The sequence below is a fragment of the Prionailurus viverrinus genome, chromosome C2 (assembly GCF_022837055.1).
Source record: "Prionailurus viverrinus isolate Anna chromosome C2, UM_Priviv_1.0, whole genome shotgun sequence".
In the NCBI taxonomy this organism is placed as follows: Eukaryota; Metazoa; Chordata; class Mammalia; order Carnivora; family Felidae; genus Prionailurus; species Prionailurus viverrinus.
The window spans coordinates 87,659,758-87,681,185 of NC_062569.1; the positions used below are offsets into that span (position 1 = coordinate 87,659,758).

At 48.1% G+C, this 21,428-nt stretch overlaps 1 protein-coding gene and 1 long non-coding RNA gene across 3 annotated transcripts; one reads left to right on the plus strand and one right to left on the minus strand.

The window, feature by feature from the left end:
* Nucleotides 1-7,835: 7,835 nt before the first annotated feature.
* On the minus strand, nt 7,836-9,298 carry LOC125174605 (uncharacterized). The gene is made up of 3 exons (XR_007155472.1): nt 9,210-9,298; nt 8,691-8,809; nt 7,836-7,933 (listed from the first exon to the last, which is right to left on the minus strand). It is a non-coding gene; the product is annotated as an uncharacterized LOC125174605 (long non-coding RNA).
* Nucleotides 9,299-9,476: 178 nt separating this feature from the next.
* Nucleotides 9,477-20,715, plus strand: ZDHHC19 (zinc finger DHHC-type palmitoyltransferase 19). Of its 2 annotated transcripts, none has more exons than XM_047874169.1 (8): nt 9,477-9,708; nt 10,076-10,197; nt 10,704-10,843; nt 11,638-11,810; nt 12,213-12,318; nt 19,256-19,341; nt 19,689-19,888; nt 20,489-20,715. In XM_047874169.1, the coding sequence occupies exons 1-8, from the start codon at nt 9,563-9,565 to the stop codon at nt 20,692-20,694; spliced, it is 1,179 nt and encodes a 392-aa protein (XP_047730125.1). In that variant the 5' UTR covers nt 9,477-9,562; the 3' UTR covers nt 20,695-20,715. The 2 variants fall into 2 exon arrangements, with proteins under 2 accessions (XP_047730125.1, XP_047730126.1); XM_047874170.1 differs by having other exon boundaries at nt 10,082-10,197.
* Nucleotides 20,716-21,428: the final 713 nt, after the last annotated feature.

The following is a 21,428-nucleotide window of genomic DNA, read 5'->3' on the forward strand; positions in this document are numbered from 1 at the left end:
TGTGCTGTGCTGGCACCGTTGGCTTGGCAGGCAGAAGGAAGGACGAGCTGGAAAAGCCAGACGAGGCCCATGTGGGTTTCCCAAAGCTCAGCCCAGCTCATGTTGATGATGGGTGTATTCGGCCAAACAGCAGCCCAAGATGCAGCAAAGGTACAGAGGCAGAGTTGCTGAGTTAGATTTCTGAGAAATTTGATAGATTCTGAAAAGCTGTGCCAAATGATGTGTTTTCTGAACTATTGTATTGATTAGAGAACTATGTTCTCTTCCCTCTCCAAGTAGATTTAAAAGTATTTGAATCCAAGCATAGTACCCTTAGGTTCCCCGAATAGGGTCTAATACATCCTAAGTGCTCTTTAGAGCTGCTTACACGACTGGGGAGCCTGGGTGGCTCAGTGGTTAAGCGTCTGACTTCAGCTCAGGTCATGATCTCATGGTTTGTGAGTTTGAGCCCTGCGTCGGGCTCTGTGCTGACAGCTCGGAGCCTGGAGCCTGTATGTGTGTCTCTCTCTCTGCCCCTCCCCTGCTTGCTGTCTCTCAAAAATAAATAAACATTAAAAAAGAAAAGAAAAGAACTGCTTACATGACTGATGACATAATAAAAACACAACAACAGCAGCAGCAAATGTTTACTGAGAATTTGGGGTGCACCAGGCGCTGTAGAAAATGCAGTATGTTCCTTATCTCACTGCAACTTTGCAACCAGTCTTGTAAAGTAAGTACTGTCTCTATTCACATTTTACAGATGAAGAAACGGAGGCTCAGAGAAGTTATGACATCAGGTTGGATGGAGAGCCATGGGAGTGTAGAGAGAGGCAGAAGGGACCTAGACTAGGAGCTCCGTTGAGGTTCAGGTAAGAAAAGGGCCCATGAGAGGGTCAAGAGAGTTGATTCCGGGATGGGGAGGAGATACAATCAGAGGAAGCAGTCAGTTATGTGGTGTGAAGAGGACACCCACTCCTGTCCCCACACACCTAAAAATATCCCCCAAGGGTCAAGCGCAGTTCTCTCCCTCTTTCGCTCTCCTCCTAAAGTACAACTCTTGGGACAGGACAGTGTAGTCTCGGGGACTCGGTTGCCTTCTGAGGTGGAGGCAAGGGCACAGCAAGGAAAACAAAGGCATTGACCTGGAGAGGGTCACTTGCCTTGGTTCCACCCTGACAAAGCCAAGAGACAGGGCTGACTCAGCTTCCTCAGCAGTTGCCACAGGAATGCTCCCTGGGTCATTCCTCTCTAGCCTGGTGAGAGGCCTTGAGCTTAATTGCCCAAAGCCCTGAACTTTAGACTTCCTTAGAGCAGATAGCAGGGCGTTGAAGATGTTCTCTGAAATTCCTTCAGGACAGAATGGTGGGAGGGGGAGGCAGGGGGAGGGGGACGAAGAACCAGAGGGAGTCAGGAAGGGATGGCAGCCAAGACTGACACCGCCGTTTATGCAGCTAAGCAGCAGGGACTGGGAGGCTCAGGGGAGACTGGTTAATTCTTAGGTCTGATGATGAGGGAGGGAGGAATGGCAGGGTGTTGGTGAGAGGGAGGGCTTTCGCTCTGAGCGGGTACTTCTGCCCCACCCAGAATCCCTAGGTGGCTGTCTTCTATCCAGTGTGACCCACGGATAGTCCAGGGCAATGACGCCCTGACTCAAGGCCAGCCCACCCCTAGCTAAGGTATGGCAAGAGGAGAGCTGGACCTACCAGTCACATTCTTCCCTTGCTAATTTTGGACCGCTGGCTGTCACACCCTGAATTTTAGACCCAAAGAAGAATGACTCATTCTTCTTCTTCTTTTTTTTTTTTTTTTTTTTTTTTTTTTTTTTGCTTAAATAGTCTCACAAAATTGCATGATTGCATGATGGGACACACCTATCACTTCAATGTTGGTTCTCTTGGTGTAAGGATCATTTTTGAAAAATCATAGTATAAAAACCCCATAAATGTCATCAGTTTTCCTCAGGGGTCCTCAATCATTTGATATTTAAAGGCCATTGTCTCTTTTTAAAAAAAATTTCTTGTTGAAGTAAAATTCACATAACACAAAATTCACCAGTTTAGTCATTATAAAGTATAAAATTCAGTGTTTTTTTAAAAGAATTTTTAACATTTATTTATTTTTGAGAGAAAGAGAGAGACAGAGTGTGAGCAGGGGAGGGGCAGAGAGACGGAAACACAGAATCTGAAGCAGGCTGCAGGCTCTGAGCTGTCAGCACAGAGCCTGACTTGAGGCTTGAACTCATGAACACGAGATCATGACCTGAGCTGAAGTCAGATGCTTAACCAACTGAGCCACCCAGGTGCCCCTAATTCAGTGGTTTTTTAGTGTATTTATAATGTTGTGCAACTATCACCATTACTCTAATTGCAGAAAATTTCCATCAGCCCAAAAAGAAACCTCCTACTTCCCAATTCTTCCTTCTTCCCATCCCCTGGCAACCACTAATCTACTTCCTCTCTCTATGGATTTGCCTATTCTGGCAAATAGGCAATTCTGGCAAATGATTCTACTAAATAGAATCATATGGGGGCTCCTGGGTGGCTCAGTTGGTTGAGCGTCTGACTCTTGATTTTGGCTCGAGTCATAATTCCAGGGTGGTGGGATCGAACCCCATGTCGGACACTGAGCATGGAGCCTGCTTGAGACTCTCTCTCTCTCTCTCTCTCTCTCTCTCTCTTCTCTCTGCCCCTTTCTCCCACTCATGCTCTGTCTCTCTAAAAATAAAAGATATAATCATACAATTTGGTGTTTTGTGCCTGATGTTTTTCATGGGACATGTTTTCAAGGTTCATCCATGTTGCAGCAGGTACCAGTGCTCTGCTCCTTCTTATGGTTGAATAATATTCCATTGGGTGGACATACCTTATTTCGTTTACCCATTCATCAGTGAATGGGCATTTGGGTTATTTCCATTTTTTGGCTATGAATAATGCTGCTACTTTCCTGAACTCATTTATTAGCTCTGATATTGTGTATGTGTGTGCGTGTGTGTGTGTGTGTGTGTGTGTTCTTTAAGGTTTCCTATATACAAAATTGTGTTTGCAAATAGAGATTTTGGAGATTTGCAGTGCAGATGCCCTTTCTTTCTTTCTTTCTTTCTTTCTTCTTTCCCTCCCTCTCTCCCTCCATACCTTCCTTCCTTCCCTAGTTGCTCTAACTACAAATTCCAGTACAATGTTAAATAAAAGTGGCAAAAACAAGCATCCCTGTCTTGTTCCTGATCTTATAAGGAAAGCTTTCAGTCTTTCATCATTAAGTATAATGTTAGCTGTGGGTTTTTCATAAATGCCCTTTATTTGAGAAACATCCTTTCTATTCCTAGGCTGTGGAGTGTTTTAATCATGGAATCGTATTGGATTTTGCCAGATGCCTTTTCTTCATTAAGATGACCATATATATTTTTTCCTTCATTCTGTTAATGTGGTGTGTTGGACCGCTCTTGGGTTCCTGGAATAAATCCCACTTGGTCATGGTGTATAATCTTTTAATATGCTTCTGGATTCAGTTTGCTAGTATTTCACCAAAGATCTTTGCATCCATATTGATAAAGGATATTAGTCCGTAGGGGATTTTTTGTGATGTCTTCAGCTGGCTTTGGTGTCATGGTAATATTGACATCACAGAATGAGGTAGGAAGGTGTTCCTTTCTCTTCTGTTTCTTGGAAGAGTTTGAGGAGGATTGGTGTTCATTTTTTAATGTCATATAGAATTTACTAGTGAAGCTATCAGCCATTCTTTTTTTGAAGAGCCTACTAGGCTGTCAACCTTGTTGATTTTCCCTTTCTGAACTTTTAGCTATTTTAGACTAGCTCCTTATTGATTGATGACCTTTTGGGTGATTTAAATGATGTTCCAATATCACTTATATCAGTATAAAATTCTGCTTTTTTTTTTTGCAAGACTTTAAGTGTTACTTGGTAGTAAATTGTCATTGTACTTGCATTGTTTTGCATTACAGTTGAAATGGAAAAGGAAGATGCTAGTTTTTTAAGTTTATTTGTTTATTTTGAGAGAGAGAGACAAAGCAAAGGAAGGGGCAGAGAGAAAGGGAGAGAGAGAATCCCAAGCAGGCTCTGCACTGCCAGTATAGAGCCCGACATGGGGTTAGAATCCATGAACTGTGAGATCACAACCTGAGCTGAAGTCAAGAGCTGGACGCTTAACCAACTGAGCCACGCAGGCACCCCAGAAGATGCTAGTTTTAATGAAAGGTGATGTTCGAGTGAGGCCTCATTTCCTATTCATCATTTAATATTTTTGCGTTTATTTTTTGTTTACTGCATAGCATCATAAATTTAGGGATTCAGATAATGACAACTAAGTATGCAAGAAGCAGGGGCGCCTGGGTGACTCAGTTGGTTAAGCGACTGACTCTTGGTTTCAGCTCAGGTCATGATCTCAGGGTTCCTGAACTTGAGCCCTGCGTCAGGCTCCATGCTGGGCACCTACTTGGGATTCTCTCTCTCCCTCCTTCTCTGTCCCTCCCCTGTTCAAACTCTCTCTCTCAAAATAAATAAATTTTAAAAAATGCAAAAAAAACACCCCCAAACCCTGGATTCTAAAACTACAAACATCAAAATATATGGTGCTAAATTCAATAAATAGATAAAACAAAAAATTTGCAAATGGACTTTAGAGATGAGCGTGCACGATGTTCATTAGAGAATAATTTTAGGATCAATGCCTGTAAAAACAAAGGAAAGGAAACAGGACGGAGCAGAGGAGAAGTCAGCCTGTGCTAAGAGCCCAACCATATCCTTAGCCAAGCTATAGGTCACACAGGGGCTGGATGGCCCTTCAGAATGGTTGTGCACTGAGAGTAGTTGTGCACTGAGAAAAGTGTGTGGGCCTTTATACTGTATATTGCTCACTCCTTGGATGCAAACTGCTATGGAAGGAGGCGGAACCTTGGGTGAGGTCACTTTCTCTAGGGGAGGCACTCCCCAAAGCTGAGTCTGTCTTCTAGCAGCTGGGGGATAAGTTCTTCATTCCTGAGGGTGTCTGGAAGGCACCTCCCCGTGCTGCCCACAGATCATAGCATATATGAAAAATTTAGAATCTGATGTAAGAGAGAAAAGAAAGCTTACTCAAAACTACTGCTGGAATAATCGATTATAATGATATGAGAAAAATACACTTCAGGCCTTTGCCTTCTATTTTATCCTTACATTAGTTTCAGATTAAAGAATTAAATGGAAAAGAACACAAGAAATACAGCTAAATATTCATCAGCCAGGAGAGGGAAAAAGTAAGGTAAAATAATGCTAAGGAAATGATAAATAGATTTGATTACATAAAAACAACACAAGGGGTACGTGGGTGGCTCAGTCAGACTCTTGATCTCAGCTCAGGTCTTGATCTCAGGGTCGTGAGTTCAAGCCCTGCATTGGGCTCCACGCTAGGCATGAAGCCTACCTAAAAAAAGAGAGAGAGAGAAACACAAAAACTTTATGTGAAACATTACACACAAAATTAAAAGGCAAACAACAAACTGGGAATATATTTGCAAAAAATACAAATTTTTTTAGATGAAAAAAATGTTAGCAAGGACGTGGAGAAATTGGAGCCTTGTGCATTGTTGGTGAGAATGTAAAATGGTACAGCTGCTGTGGAAAATCCTCTGACAGCCCCTCAAAATATGAAACATAAGACTACATATGATCCAGAAATTCTGCTTCTGGGTATGTACTCAAAAGGATGGGAAACAGGGACTTGAAGAGATATTTGCACTCCCACGTTCATAGCAGCGTTATTCACAACAGCTCAGAGGTGGAAACAACCTAAATGCCATCAACAGGTGAACAAGACAAACCAAATGTGGCAAATACATACAATGAAATATTATTCAGCCTGGAAAAGGAAGGGAATTCTGACACCTGCTGCAACATACCAACTTTCAGGACGGCTAAAGGCCAATGATGAACCTTGAGGACACGATGCTGAGTGGAAAAAGCCAGACATAAGAGGACAGGTGTTGTGTGATTCCACTTATATGAGGGACCAACAATAGTCAAATACAGAGACAGAAAGCAGAGCAGTGGTTACCGGATGGGGCAGGGGCGATTGAGGAGTCACTGCGTAGTGGGTACGGAGTTTCTGTTCGGGATGATGGAAGAGGCCTGAAATGGGTGATGGTGAAGGCTGTACGACATTGTGAATGTACTTAACTGGACACTAGAAAGTGGCTAAAATGATCAATTTTATGTTATGTACATTTATCACCCATGAAAAAAGAGAAAAATAGCCCAACATTTCTACACTGAGATAAAGCAAAAGACGGAAAAGGGCAATTCACAAGACGACTACAATAAGATGACCTCTGGGTGCATAAGAATACTTAACTTCATAAGCAGCTTAAGGAGATATAAATGAAATGATCAAGGTAACATTTGTCATCTATAAAAGTTGAGAAATTATTTTATGTTGATATTTGATTATAGTGTTAGTATTATCACAGCAGTGTGAACATGCACAAACCTTCTGGCAAGTATCTTGCAAATTATCCCAAGGGTGTTTTAAATATTCATATTTGTTGACCCAAAGTGCACCTGTGAGGAGTGTACACTGAGGAAACAGCCGGAGATGCAGGCAGAGTCACCACTTGAGCAAAAGAACAGAGGAAGCAAGATCTTCACTTACCACGTTTGTGGCAAAGAATTCCAGGGAAACGGGAGAGCAAGTGCAGAGGACCCAGGACTGGAGAATGCCGGGTGTGTTTGAGGAACAGCAAGGAGGCTAGTGTGCCTGGCTGATGTGGAGTGAGCAAGGGGCTGAGTGTTAGGAAATGAGGACAGAAAGTTAGAGGAGCCAGGTCAGGGAGGGCCTTGAAGGCCACGGTAAGGACTTTGGATTTTACTCTGAGCGACCTATGAAGCAGTTGGAAGGTTCCAACCAGAGGCCATGAGCTAAGTTCTAAAAGGAGCACTGGCTGCTATTTGGAACAGAGTCCATTAAAGGCCAAGGACAGAGGAGGCACGGGGCAGTTAGAAGGTTATCGGAATATCCAGGCAAGAGAGGGTGATGGCTTGGACTTGAGAGATTTTATTTTGATGGCAGAGCTGGTGGATTGGATGAGATAAGGACAGGAGTCAGGCGACTCCCCGGGTTTGATCTGAACAATAGGGTGAATGATGGTCCTGATGACTGGGATGAACAGCACTGGGGGAGAAGGAGGTTTTTGGAGGATGGAATCCAGGGATTGACCGACAGTGAGGTGTCTGCTCCGTGGTCACATCAGCTTATTCTACGGAAGTCTGTAATCGTGTGTCTATTCCCTGTATCCCTTTATGTCCTTCGATGTTTCTTCCAGAAGACCCCATCTCTGGTCTGCAGCTTCACACAAAAAGGAAAGGAGCAGAGAAACCATATGTTGACGACAAGGCACATTAACTTGTTCCAGGAGCTAACGTTATCAGAATGGAGGAGAATGGAATCTCTACTGGGGTGAGGTATATAAGTGATGGGTCCCCATAATTATTCCATGAAGACTTGACTGGTAATTAACCTGAGGAGGAAAAATGAATTAATGGACAGTGAAAAACACTGACGAATCTGTTACCTAAGGTGTGTGCCAAAATTGCTGCCAATTGACATACGTGTTTTAAACTAAGGAATAAAATATTCTTAGAAGCCAATTTGTTGACAGTCTGTGTTGGGCTTTGCCCTGGAATTCAAATGTACTTTTACCCACTCTGCAAGAGTATCCAAAGTACTGAAAAATTTTATTCATATTGATAACCTCATACCTATACGGGTATTAGATTTAATCCTCTTTTTTATTTATCAGCTTACCCCACAATGTGGGCCCAATAAATAGGGCAGCTCTTACAATATTGTTGAGCACATAAGAAAATACGGAGCGTGTTAATTATATCTGTGCGTTAACGTCCTTCTATGCGTGGTAGTGCCATGTCACAGGTCATGAGGGGGCAGAGCAGGTCTTTGGTGTCACCTACCAGTCAAAAAGACACAAAGCCAATTTTATTCTTCTGAATTTGGGCCCCAGCTTCAGAAAATAGCAACATCAAGAGGCACCTGAGTGGCTCAGCCGGTTAAATGGTTAAGTGTCCGTGCTGAGCATGCAGCCTGCTTGGGATTCTCTCTCTCTCTGCCCCTCCCCCACTCTCTCTGTCTAGCACACCAGTGCACTCGCTCTTTCTCTCTCTCAAAATAAACATTAAGAAAAAAACAAAAAAACCAAAATAGGGCTCTTAGAATTACATATTTTATCCATGTTGAAGAACAGCCGAATCACTGTTGAAATTAAGGTGACATTCAAAATGGCCATCACACTTCTACACGCGGGAGCCCTGAAAATGTGTGCAGCTGCTGTATCTCAGAAGACTCCCACTCGGTTGGTGGTAGCAGTTCTGAGGCTAATTGGTGGTGGCTGGGTCACAGGGCTATGCGCGAGCTGCAGGAGAGGCTTTGAATGCGATTATCTGGCAGTTTTAGCTCCAACTGGTATGGGGACCAGTCTTTGCCCTTCGTGATAAGGTACAGTGCAGGGAATCCTCCAAAAAAAGAGGGGTTCAGATGCTTAATGGCCAAAACAAATGACCAATGTCAGCCGCATGTAACAGAAAATGCAGCTATCTTCTCATATAATAAGCAGCTCAGAGGCAGGCAGTTTAAGTCTGGGGCAGTGACTCAACAATGTCATTCTTTGTAACCTGTTGACATACTGCCTAATGGGTCCAAGGTGGTACCTTCAGCCAGCACATCTAGGTTCAAGACCAGAAGAAGAGGACAAGGCAAATCTTTTCTGAGAATCCTCAGCAGACATCCCCTTTGTCTCATTGACCAGACTTGTGTCATGAAGCCAGCCCTGGAAATGAGGGAAGTTAGAAAATTATCTAGCTGGGGCGCCTGGGTGGCTCAGTCGGTTAAGCGTCCGACTTCGGCCCGGGTCACGATCTCTCGGTCCGTGAGTTCGAGCCCCGCGTCAGGCTCTGTGCTGACTGCTCAGAGCCTGGAGCCTGTTTCCGATTCTGTGTCTCCCTCTCTCTCTGCCCCTCCCCCGCTCATGCTCTGTCTCTCTCTGTCTCAAAAATAAATAAACGTTAAAAAAAAAATTTAAAAAAAAAAAAAGAAAATTATCTAGCTGCCCCTCCACTCCCCAAAGTGGAATTTTGTAATAATAAAAGAGGGGAAAAAAATAGAGTGAACCACAAGCACTGTTTGCTTCAGTTAGCACTGAGCCTGAAAAGACGACTAGAATCGCCCACCTTCTCCCCATGTGTCTCTCTAATCTCATGTAGTCTCAAAGCCAACCTCATAGGGCAGGACCGCTCAGTCCCTGGCACAAGTGTGTGTGTGTGTGGAGCGGGGGGGGGGGGGGGGGGGGGGGGGTTGGGGAGGGGGTTGCTGTTGGAAGTTCTGGTCACTGACTGCAGACAGTTCTGCTGAAGAGCCCCTAGCCTCCATTCTCCTCAACCTCTGTGATGTCACATTGGAGCTTCTTTCCGTCCACCCTGGGCTGTGGCTTCCGAGGCTGCTGTGGCCATGGGGCTCCTGGAGCCAGCTGGGGCGAGGGAGCCTGGTGACTCTGATCTCCCCTGGGGGTGCAGGAGGTCCAGCCATGCCAGTCTTGAAGGACGCCATGCCCCTCATGAAGGAGCACCATCCCCTGCCTCAGGCCCCGCTTCCCTGGATCCTCCCAAGCCTGTTTGCTGCCTTCAATGTGGTGCTGCTGGTAGTTTTCAGTGGCCTTTTCTTTGCGTTCCCGTGAGTCTCCCTCCCACACAAGCCACAGGTTTCCTACAGAGACAGAAAGGAAGATAGATAATGACAGTGCAGAGGAAGGGGAAGTGTGGAAGAGGGGCGAGAGAAGGGAGGATACTCTAGGCAGAGGGAATCGAAGGTGCAAAGGCACGGGTATTTAGTGCTTGGTGCCTCTGGGAGCTGCAGGTGGCCTGTAACACTGGGTGACATTTGGTGGAGTCTCTATGTATCTGTCACCAGCCTGGATATTTAGAGCAGGCTTCAAGGGGTTCAGAACCACTTGGGTTCTGACCAAGTGGACCGGGTTCAGAGAGAACTTCACCTCCCCACCCCCACCCCAGATCAGGGCTGAGCCCCGCTCTGGTCTCAGTTGCAGGTGGCTGGCCCAGAATGGGGAGTGGGCTTTTCCTCTTGTCACAGGCCTCCTCTGTGTCCTCACCTTCTTCAGTCTCGTTTCACTCAATTTCTCAGACCCAGGCATCTTGCATCAAGGTGAGGCATTGGTCCCTGGGAGAAGGATGTAACCTCTCCTGAAGGGCTCCTTCCATCTCCCCTCCTCGGGCCTCAGGACCCTTTCAATGCACATCCTCATTTTCCTAGGCCCTGCCTCTGGCACTTCATCGTCTAAGCCACGGAGATGTGGAAAACCAGATTTCTGGAGTTTTCCAGTTGCTTTGGGTGGGGGGAGAAGCCAGCCCTTTGAAACCACTCAGTTCTCCCTTCGTCCTTCCCACTGCACAAACTCCTTAAAGCATCAGTCACAGTTTCAAAGGGCTGAGTCCTCACAGAACACTTCTGGCTGGAAACTTACCTTCCCTTTGAATACCAGTCTCTCTGTGCTTGGGCAGATTGCTCAGTGGGGACTAGGGATGCCCCTGCCCATCTCTTCCCCACACTTCCTGGAGCCCAGTAATGATAGGGAGCTGGCCTCCCTACCCCCGGAGCAGCAGACTGATGGAAGGCCCTCTTACTGCTGCCCAATCCTCTTCCTGTGACAGGCTCCAATGAACAGGGCCCCATGATGGTGCATGTGGTATGGGTGAACCAGAGGGCCTTCCGTCTGCAATGGTGCCAAAAGTGCTGCTTCCACCGCCCGCCCCGGACCTACCACTGTCCCTGGTGCAACGTCTGTGTGGAAGTGAGTGCCCTTCTTGACTGCCCACCTGCCCCTGCCCAGGAGGCCCACCCACACCAGCTCCTGTGGCAGGTGTGAAACCACTTCCGGGATCGCTAAAGGCCAAGGGTGGCAGTAACTCCCAGCCACTCTTGGTCACTCATGCAGGTCACACTACCTGTCACCTGTCCTGGGAGGTTGGCCCTTGCCTGTGCAGGTGCTGACACGCAGAGGCATCCACACCTATGCTGGACCTGGTCAGGCCAGGGGGAGAAAGACACTCGTTGTCTTCCCCCAGGCTTGCTGACACTAGGTGCCCAAGGCCCTCAGGCTGGCTGTAGGCCTGGCCAGGGAAGCTTCGCCTGTCTTCTTTGCATGTCCAGGTCAGAGGGTCTCCTGGGGTCCGAGTGCTGAGCTGTCTCATGTGCACAGGCTACACAGGTTTACAAATGTGCTGTCTTATCTGGTCCTTACAATCCCGGGAGGCCGCCTGAGCAAGGGTATTATTATCCTTATTCAATAGATGAGAAAACAGAGTCCCAGAAATATTCTGTGTCCTGCCCAAAGTTAAACCAGGATGTGTCCCACAGAAGACCAGGAAGGCCTTGTCTCTAAAGGCCTCTTGATATATGACCTTGTGAGCCATGGAGACTTAACAGTGCTCTAGCCATAGAAATGCCAGCATTAAGGACTTTGTGGCTGGGTTTCTCCCTAGGGATGGGAGCCAGTTTGAGGGGCCAAGGGTAGGCGGCCTTTGGGAAAGGGGGTAAAACCTCTGATTAGGGGTGCTCCAAGCCTGCCCCCTCCCTCTTGCCCAGGACTTTGACCACCACTGCAAATGGGTTAATAACTGCATAGGTCACCGCAACTTCCGCTTCTTCATGCTGCTCGTCCTGTCCTTGTGCCTCTACTCGGGTGCCCTGCTGGTGACCTGCCTGATCTTCCTGGTGCGCACAACCCACCTGCCCTTCTCCATGGACAAGGCCATGGCGTATCCGCCGTGGGACGCACGTAGGGAGCACTGGGGAGAGAGCGGGGTGGGGATGAGGGGCAGGATTAGCGGGAGGGGGGGGAGGGGGGAGGCGGGGTGGTCCTCCCCCCCCCCCAATGGTGTACGGGGAGAACCCCCATGGACTAGGTGGGGGTGGGCAGGGCCAGGGAGATGGACGGGGCTAGAAGGGACAGGGAAGACTTGAGAATCTACCAGGGTCATGATGGGGAATGCTAAAGGTGGCACGGGGCCTGAGGAGGGTAGTGGAGTGAGGTGTACCGGGCGGAGCGCGGGGAGCGGATGGAAGGTCCCGGTTGGGGGCGGGGATGTTGGGGCGGAGTCGGACGAGGGGCGGGGCCAGGGAGGAAGGTCCGGAGGCTCTGCTCCTTAGCTGGTGCGCAGCATCCTGGTGACCGTACCCGCCGCCGGCTTCCTGGTGCCACTCTTCCTGCTGCTGCTGATCCAGGCCATGTCGGTGAGCGCGGCCCAGCGCTCCTGCGAGGGTAAGGTACGCGAGGCCGAGCGGGACGCGGGGATACCGGGCTGTGGGTGGTCACCTTGCGCCTCCGGGACCTCTGCCCTTTCCGCTTTGTGCACCGCCCTGGTGCCTGACGGCCTGACCTGCCTCGAATGCCTCCAGAAGGGCCATTAGCCCTTCTGGACCTAGACGCATCTCATATCCACCTGCTCCTAGAGCTCGGTGGTCACTCTCCTTCCTGGGTGCACTGCATCGAGGGCCTACTGTGTGCTAGGCCATGTGTGCTTAATTTTGAGCGTTGGGCGGAGAGATGAGTAAGGCTTCATCCTGCGCTTGTGTTGATAGGGTAACTGAAATCAGAATAACACCCGCCAGACGCCTGTGAACGCTGCGAGAAAGGGCCTCTCCCACTTTGAGTAGTGCAGACTCAGAGAGGAACTTGAGTTCTGGGAGGACCGCTGTGTGGCGTGGGGCGTGCCGCTTAGTGGTTTGGGACCGTCAGAAAATGGAGAGAGCAAATGTGAGGGGCTCAGCCTGCAGAAAGGCAGGGAAGCCTGCCAGTCTGTCGAATGTGGGTAGGACGGTGAGGAAACGGTGGTAATTGGAGCAGAAGATGGCGTGGGAAATCAAGTGGACTGCTCGGGATTGGCCGGAATGAAAGGGCTCAGAAAGTCAGGTAGAGAATTTGGTCTTAATCCAGTGGAAACCTGGCAGCCACGATAGGATTTTTTTTTTTTTTTTTAACGTTAGACTTCACCTTGTTTCGGTGCACAGTTATATGAGTTTTGACGTGCAGTCCTGTCCTGTAACCACCACCATAATCAAGATTTACAACAGCTCCATCACCCCACAGAAAACTCCCTCACGGCCTTCTGTAGCCAGTTTCCCTGTCCACAGCCTCTCGCAGCCACTGTTCTGCTTTCTATCCCTATAGTTTTCCCTCTTCCAGTGGCTCATATAAATGGAATCATAGCCTTTTGAGTCTGGCTTCTTCCACTTAGCATACTGCATTTGAAATGTATCTATGTTGCTGCCCATATCAGTAGTTTCTTCCTTTTTATTGCCACGCAGTATTGCAACATGTGGATATACCCCCACATGTTTATCCATTTGCTGATGGAAGCGTATTCGGGTTGTTTCCGGTTTTCGGCGATTATAAACATTGGTGTACAGGCACGTGAACATACATTTTCATTTCTTTTTGGGTAAATGCTTAGGCGTGGTATTGCTGGGTCATATGGTAACTGTACATTTAACTTTATGAGGCCGTCAAATTGTTTCCCCAAATGGCTGCGTTCCCACTGTGCATTTCCACAGTCAATGTGTGAGAATTTCAGTTGCTCTACATCTTCACTAACATTTGGTATTGTCAGTTTTTTCGTTTTTAATTTTTTTTAATGTTTATTTATTTTTGAGACAGAGAGAGAGAGAGAGACGCACAGAGTGCAAGTGGGGGAGGGGCAGAGAGCAAAGGAGACACAGAATCTGTAACAGGCTGCAGGCTCTGAGCTATCAGCACAGAGCCCGACGCAGGGCTTGAACCCACGAACAGTGAGATCATGACCTGAGTTGGAAGTCCGATGCTTCACCGACTGAGCCACCCAGGCGCCCCCCCCCCCCCCCATTTTTTTCTTTGTAAAATTATTGAGTCCTAAGACTTCTTTATGTACTCTGGATTCAGATATGTGTTTGGCAAATATTTTCTCCCAGTCTGTATGTCATCTCAATTTTTTTTTAACAGTGCCTTCCAAAGATCAGAAGTTTTAAATTCTGCTGAAATACACTATTGGTTTTTCCCTTTTATAGACCGTGTTTTTGGTGTTGTAATTAAGAAAATTTTGCCTAACTCAAGGTCACAAAGATTTTCTTATATTTTCTTCTGGAAGTTTTATAAGTTTTGGATTTTATGTTTAGGACTATGACTCATTTTGCATTAAATTTTGTATATGATGCAAGGTAGGGTCAAGATGTATTATTTTTGCAAATGGGCTGTTCCAGCACCATTTGTTGAAAAGACTGTCCTCGGGGCGCCTGGGTGGCTCAGTCGGTTGAGCGTCCGACTTCGGCTCAGGTCACGATCTCGCGGTATGAGAGTTCGAGCCCCGCGTCGGGCTCTGTGCTGACTGCTCAGAGCCTGGAGCCTGTTTCAGATTCTGTGTCTCCCTCTCTCTCTGACCCTCCCCCATTCATGCTCTGTCTCTCTCTGTCTCAAAAATAAATAAATGTTAAAAAAAAAATTAAAAAAAAAAAAAGAAAAGACTGTCCTCTTGCATTGAGTTACCTTTGCACATGTGTCAAGAATCAGTTAACTATGTAGTTGTGGGTGTATTTCTGGACTCTGTTCTTTTGCCAATACCACACTGTCTGGATTAGTAGGTTTACATTACGTCTTGAAATTGCACAATGTAAGTTCTCCAACTTTGTTCTTTTGGGGAGTTTTGTTGGTTATCCTAGTTCCTTTGATTTTCCACATAACTTTTAGAATCAGCTTAATTTCCACAAAAACGTTTGCTGAGATTTTTATGTGGATTACATTGAACCTATAGGTCAATTTAGAAAATTGACGTTTTACCAATATTGAGCTTTTGAAGCCACAAACCTCTTTCCATGTACTTCTTCAATTTCTTTCGTTAGTGTTTTGTAGTTTTCAGTATATAGATCTTGCATACATTGTGTTAGATCTTTTCTAAGTATTTTTTACAATGTCTGTTTATTTTTGAGAGAGAGACAGAAGGCAAGCAGGGAGGGACAGAGAGAGAGGGAGACATAGAATCCAAAGCAGGCTCCAGGCTCTGAGCTGTCAGCACAGAGCCCGACGCGGGGCTTGAACTCATGACTGTGAGATCATGACCTGAGCTGAAGTCAGCCACTTAACTGACTGAGCCACCCAGGCTCCCTGATCTTTTCTAAGTATTTTGCTTTTCGTGTTATTGTATATGTGCTACTTTTATTTATTTTATTTTATTTTTTAATTTTTAAATATTTTTTAAATTAATTAAATAATTTATTTTTGAATTTACGTCCAAGTTAGTTGGCATATAGTGCAACAATAATTTCAGGAGCAGATTCCTTAATGCCCCTTACCCATTTAGCCCATCCCCCTCCCACAACCCCTCCAGTAGCCCTCTGTTTGTTCTCTATATTTAACAGTCTCTTGTGTTTTGTCCCCCTCCCTTTTTTATATTATTTTTGCTTCCTTTATTTTTTTATTTTTAAAGAGGGAGAGAGTGGCAGAGGGGGAGAGAAAGAGAGAGAGAGACAGACAGACAGATAGAGTCTTAAGGAGGCTCCCTGCTCAGCATGGATCCTGATGCAGGGCTCAATCCCACAACCCTGGGATCATAACCTGAGCTGAAATCAAGAGTCAGATGTTCAACTGACTCAGCCACCCAGACTCCCCATAAATGTGTTTTTAAATTTCATTTCTGTTTGATTATTATTATAAGGAAATACAATGGATTTTTTGTTTATCGGTCTTGAATCTTGCAATTTTGCTAGACTCACTTATTCTAATAGTTTTTTTTTGTTGTTGATTCTACATAGAAAATCATGTCATCTGTGAATAAGGACAGTTTCATTTCTTCCTTCCTAACATGTATGGCTTTATTTCTTTTTCTTTTCTTACTGTACTGACCGTCTTGGATCTCCAGTGCAATGTTGAGTAGAAGTGATAAAAGTGAACATCCTTGCCATGGGATTCCTTTAGCAGGACAATGACTTGGCTAAAGATTGTTGTTATTATTATTTTTAAGTCAGCTCTATGACCAATGTGGGGCTTGCACTCAATACCCTGAGATTAAGAGCTGAGCCACATGCTCTACCCAGACTGAGCCAGCCAGGCACCCCAACTGAAGGTTGTTTTAGGAAGATTGTAGTTGCCTACATTGATGAGGGAGAGCTGGAGATACTGAGACAACTGACAGGACAGAGGAACCCTATTTGCCCACCACTTGGCTGTCCTTACAGTCACTACTCAACCACTCCAGCCCACCGGTGACTCCTCTTGCTCAGTACCCATTATCCCTTTCTCATTACCTTCTGTGGTCTGCGTGTCTTCTGTCTCCAGCCTCAGTCCATCATTTCAGCCTCCCTTGGGCAGCACTCCCCTTCCCACATCCCATGGTTCTTCTGGCCCCACGTCAGGCCCTTGGCCTGCCCTTGCTCCACTGCTCAGAATGGGGGTCTCCCAGTCTGTGATCTCCAGTCTTCAGAAATCTTTTTTTTTTTTTTTTTCCAACGTTTATTTATTTTTGGGACAGAGAGAGACAGAGCATGAACGGGGGAGGGGCAGAGAGAGAAGGAGACACAGAATCGGAAACAGGCTCCAGGCTCTGAGCCATCAGCCCAGAGCCTGACGCGGGGCTCGAACTCACAGACCGCGAGATCGTGACCTGGCTGAAGTCGGACGCTTAACCGACTGCGCCACCCAGGCGCCCCCAGTCTTCAGAAATCTAAATGGGGTTTGCACTCTGTGATTTGCTGCACTCTGTGATGAGTGTGACTCATTCTTTCAGGGCTCTGTCCCCTCACCTGCAGAACCTGTTTCAGGCATTCTTTTTTTTTCTTTTTTAATGTTTATTTATTAGAGATGGAGACAGAGCGTGAGTGGGGGAAGGTCAGAGATAGAGGGAGACACAGAATCCAGAGCAGGCTCCAGGCTCCGAGCTGTCAGCACAGAGCCCGATGTGAGTCTCGAACCCACAAACCATGAGATCATGACCTGAGCAGAGGTTGGACACTTAACCAACTGAGCCACCCAGACGAGCCCCATTTCAGGCATTCTTTACACACTTCAACTTCATTCCCTTCCTACCTCCATCCCCGAACCACGTCTTTTGGGGCCACTTGCCCCAGTGGTTGATACCAAGGGCGCTGGAGCCAGTCTACATAAATTCCAACCGCAGCTTCATATCAGCAGGGAGATACTGGATTTGTTACTTAGCTACCTGGTGCTTTGGTTTCCCCATCTGTGAAACGGGCCGCACGGCTTAATACGTGTAAGACACGGAGAGCAGCAGCCAGTATGAGTAGAAGCCCTATATATTGTTGTTGCTCTTATTACCGTTCCTTCCCATCATCATTTACACGTGTTCGCGTCTCTCCCATCTTAGGAACAAAGAGAACACTCCTAACAACACAAGCCTCTTCTCCACCTGTTGCCTTCTCCCCTCCAGCAGGGCCATATTTCTTGAACGAGCTGGCTATGCTCGCCGGTATCATTCTTTGCCTTCCTCAGCCAGCTTCCAGCCCGGCCTCTCCTCACTGTCACGTTGGCGCTGTGCTCTCCAAGGGGCCAGTAGGCAGCCCTAAGACTTAATCTTTCTAGGCTGCACACAGTATCAGGGAAGCTGAATGCCCCTGCCGTGGCCACTCAGGGCCCCACTGTCTGCTTTCCAGGGCTGCTGCTCCTCTCCCTGCACCTTGGAGTCTTGGCCCCGGCTGCCTGCTCTTCTGTGCACTGCCCTGCCCACTCCCCAGCTGCCTGAAAGTTAAGGCAGGCTTTGGTGGTGGTGGTTGTGTCCTCAGCCCCCAGTGCTGTGCCTAGGACATTGTTGAGGCCCCCAGATATTTCCGAGCGAATGAGTGAGTCTTTACACAAAGGAATTGATAATGCCTTGGGAGAGAAGGAGGGAGAGAAAGAGAGAGAAAAATGCCTGATGCCCTGATCCCTGGGGAAGAAGGGCAGAGAGCAGAGGCAGCAGAGAGCCTGGGAAGGAGGAGCTGGGAAGAGAAGATGCCCGCTTTGATTTTTGTCCTGTGGAGTGTGGGAGCATTTGAGACACGGAATTGGAGCTGTTGGATTCCATTCACATCCGAGAAGCTCTCATGTGGGGAGAGGAAGGTGTTGTCTTTTACTAGTGAGTTCTAATGAGTTCATCAGACAATTTTCATGCCTTTAAGTGTTGGGCAGTTGTTTTTGTATACTTCATATACATCTAATCAATCAAAATTTATTTCTCTAAATTTAAAATTCTAATTGTAAATATAATCAAACTCTTCTAATCATTTAATTAAAATTTCAAATAGAATGGCAGTTTCCCTTAATGCTTTAAACATTAGAACTCAAAGTGTCTTGATGGTCGATGTCACTTTTTGTCAACAATGGGACATTGTGGAGCCGGCTCGACTTTTTCTCCCCTAGGTGTCAGCTGCCCTGCATGGAGTCCTGACACCTTGTGATGGAGAATAGTGTTGAAGGTCAAAATCTTTGTGATAGGGGCATGGGACACAGGGGAGCTCCCCATGGTGGGCAGAGGTGCCCTTGGGCCACTTTTGATCATTACAGACATTTTGTAGCTAAGGCTCTTGACGTCAGGGTGAGAATCTGCTCGTGCTGGGGAGGGGGAGGAGGGCGGGGCTGATGGGTAGAGGGAGGGGAGGGGAAGAACTTGGTTAAGACTATTCACGGGAGGACTTCACCTTTGGGCTTGACCTTCACTGCATGGGTGCTCAGGAACTTCAGTCCAGATTTCCAGGGCCAAGTTATTTTGTTAGGGAAATATGGTTGGGCCCCATGCATTGGCCTTCTAGATAGTGAAATTCAGTGAAAGCACAAGTTTGGAAAAAATGAGAACTGGGAAGGTAGGGAAATTGGGGGAGGGGTGTGGAACTGTATTTGGACCAGTTTAGACACAAAAAGATCTGAAAGTGTATCTAGAAGGAGGTAGCAGGAGGATGTGGTGTGGCCAAAGGAAACAGAGAAGGAGAGGATACTGCAAAAGAGAGTACGGGTGATGGGGGAGGATCCCTGAGAAGGCAGGAGAGGTGGGGGCAGGGCCAGGGGTTGCCTGGAGAGAGCTACTCGGAGGTGAGTCGGGGAGGCCTTGGCTCACTGGCCCTGCTTCTCTGCCCTTGGAGTCTTGCCATGGGCCTGTGTTGAGCTGATGGTTCAGGGAGGACCATCAGAGGGTAGGCTGCCCGGTCCTGCTGAACCTGAGTTCCTCTTTTGGCCCTCACCTCCCTCCAGTGCCAATACCTGCGGGGATACAACCCCTTCGACCACGGCTGTGCCAGCAACTGGTATTTAACAATTTGTGCACCGCTGGGACCCAAGTGAGTTTGCAGATCAGAGGACCCAGTGATGGGGTGTGGTGGGGGGGAGGGGGAGTTGGGATAAAGCCGGGTCATCGCCCCTGACCTCTTAGCCCAGCTCCCAGGCCTTTATACTCACTGTTCTTCTTTTGGGGTTTCCTTCAGGGCATTGTGAGAGCCTCTGGAACCCTCACTTCCTTGCCTTTGTGGATTCTTACCCTAAGAAATGTGGTAGAGGGGCACTATAGCCTGAATGAGACTGGCCGCAGCTCTCTGCAGGGCCAAGCCTTGGGCTGTGTGCTCCCCAAGCTGAGGGGGAGCAGGCCAAGAGGCCCATGACCCCTTCCATCTGGCTTATTGCTCCCCAGGTACATGGCTGAAGCTGTCTGGCTGCAGAGAGTGGCGGGGTCTGACTGGGTGCCCATGCAGAACCTGCACTTCCCAGTGTGCCCCTCGGTGCTCAGTCCCCCAGCCCTCCCAGAGCCTGGCTCTGGCCCCCAGCCCCAACCTCTGAGTCTCCACAAACCAGGGAAGGTTCCCTCAGGGAGAGGCTCTAGCCCTCCAGGAGGTAAGAAGAGAAAGAGAGAGAGAGAGAGAGTGTGTACTTGTGTGTGTTGGGAGAGGGATTCTGTGGATATTACAAGTGTTGGGGGGAACCCCCTCACCCCATGTTTGGCTGGCCCTGAGACTGGAGCACTCAGAGCTTGAGGGAGGGGGATCATAGACCTGAGGAGTGCTGGAAGTAAAGTCACAGTCCTCAGAATACACCAGGGGTCCCTGGAGACATAAAGAGAAAAGACCACTTGCTGGTTGGCCTGAGGCCACTTACCCTTTCTGGGTGTCTGTTTCCTCAGCTATTAGTGACTGAGACTAGGCCAGTAGTTCATAATTCTGAGATTGGAGCCCTTTATTTAAAGGCAACTTTTACTCTGAAGCCCAACATATGAAATGCCTGGAAGTGGACCATTAGGAATGAAGTGGCGGTGTGTAATCCACAGCCTCCTCCTCCCCCAGGGCCCCTGCAGTGACATTCTGTGGGACCAGCCCACTCCCTTTGCTCTGCCTGTGGGGCTGGTGGCTTGGATAGTTTCTTGCTCCCTAACTGGAGGGTCATGAGCTGTGGGGCAGGGGCTTGGGGAGAGCCCCCATCCCTCCACTCTGTGTTTAGCTCCATGCAGGCCCAGTGTTTTTTTCCCTGCTGCAGGAGTGCCCCAGACAAGGCTCTGCCCACCTCTTGCCCCCTCACACCCGGCGATGCCAGGAGCCCCTGCATCTGAACCTCATCTCCTGAGCCCTGTGTGGAGGCCTGTCTGTGCCCCACCCTTGCCCACTTCCCTGGTGGGAGTGTCGAGATCCTCCACCAAAGCCTATTAAATACCCACTGCCTGCCTCCTACAAAGGTCCTGTCTGTCCTACGGGCGAGGGAGCTTGGAGGTGAGGGGGGCTCTGGGGGGCTGGGACAAAGACTCCGGGAGGGAGGAGCCAGGGCCCCATATTGGCTGGCTCTGCGATTTTGGGCAAGACACTCAACACTTCTCTCATCCTTAAAATGGGGCAACCATAAGGACCACAGTGAGGCCCGGAGACGATGCCAGAGAAAACCTAGCCGTCCCAGGGAGGTCAGCCCTGGGAACTTCCAGGCCTCTGCCTGCCACTCCCCTGTCTGGCTGCAGGGGGCGCCCGCCGCCTGGGAATTGGCCAAGCCAGCCAGGTCCAGCCTTGCCACACTGGAGCCTCCCTGGTGACTTGGCAGCCTTCAGGCTGGGACTGAGCCCTTTTGCTGCCTCATCCCTGGGAAGTGGAGGGGTGGGGGTATTCTCCATTACGGTACAATTCTACATCTTTCTTACTAACTGGTGTCACCTTTGTCACTCCTTCCTGTTGGGGAGTCACATGCTGGTTCTGGTCCTGTCCCTGGGGTGGGTCCCAGACCCTGTGAGTCTGCAGGCCCCTGGGGGACGGGAAGGGGGTGGGGAGAGAGGGAACTACCTCAAATTGTGATTTCTCTAGTGGGCAGTGTGTGACCTTGGGAATAGAAATGATGGCACCTTTCCCGGAAGGGTGTCAAAGGACAAAATAAGGTGGTTCATGCCAAACGTCAGGTGCAC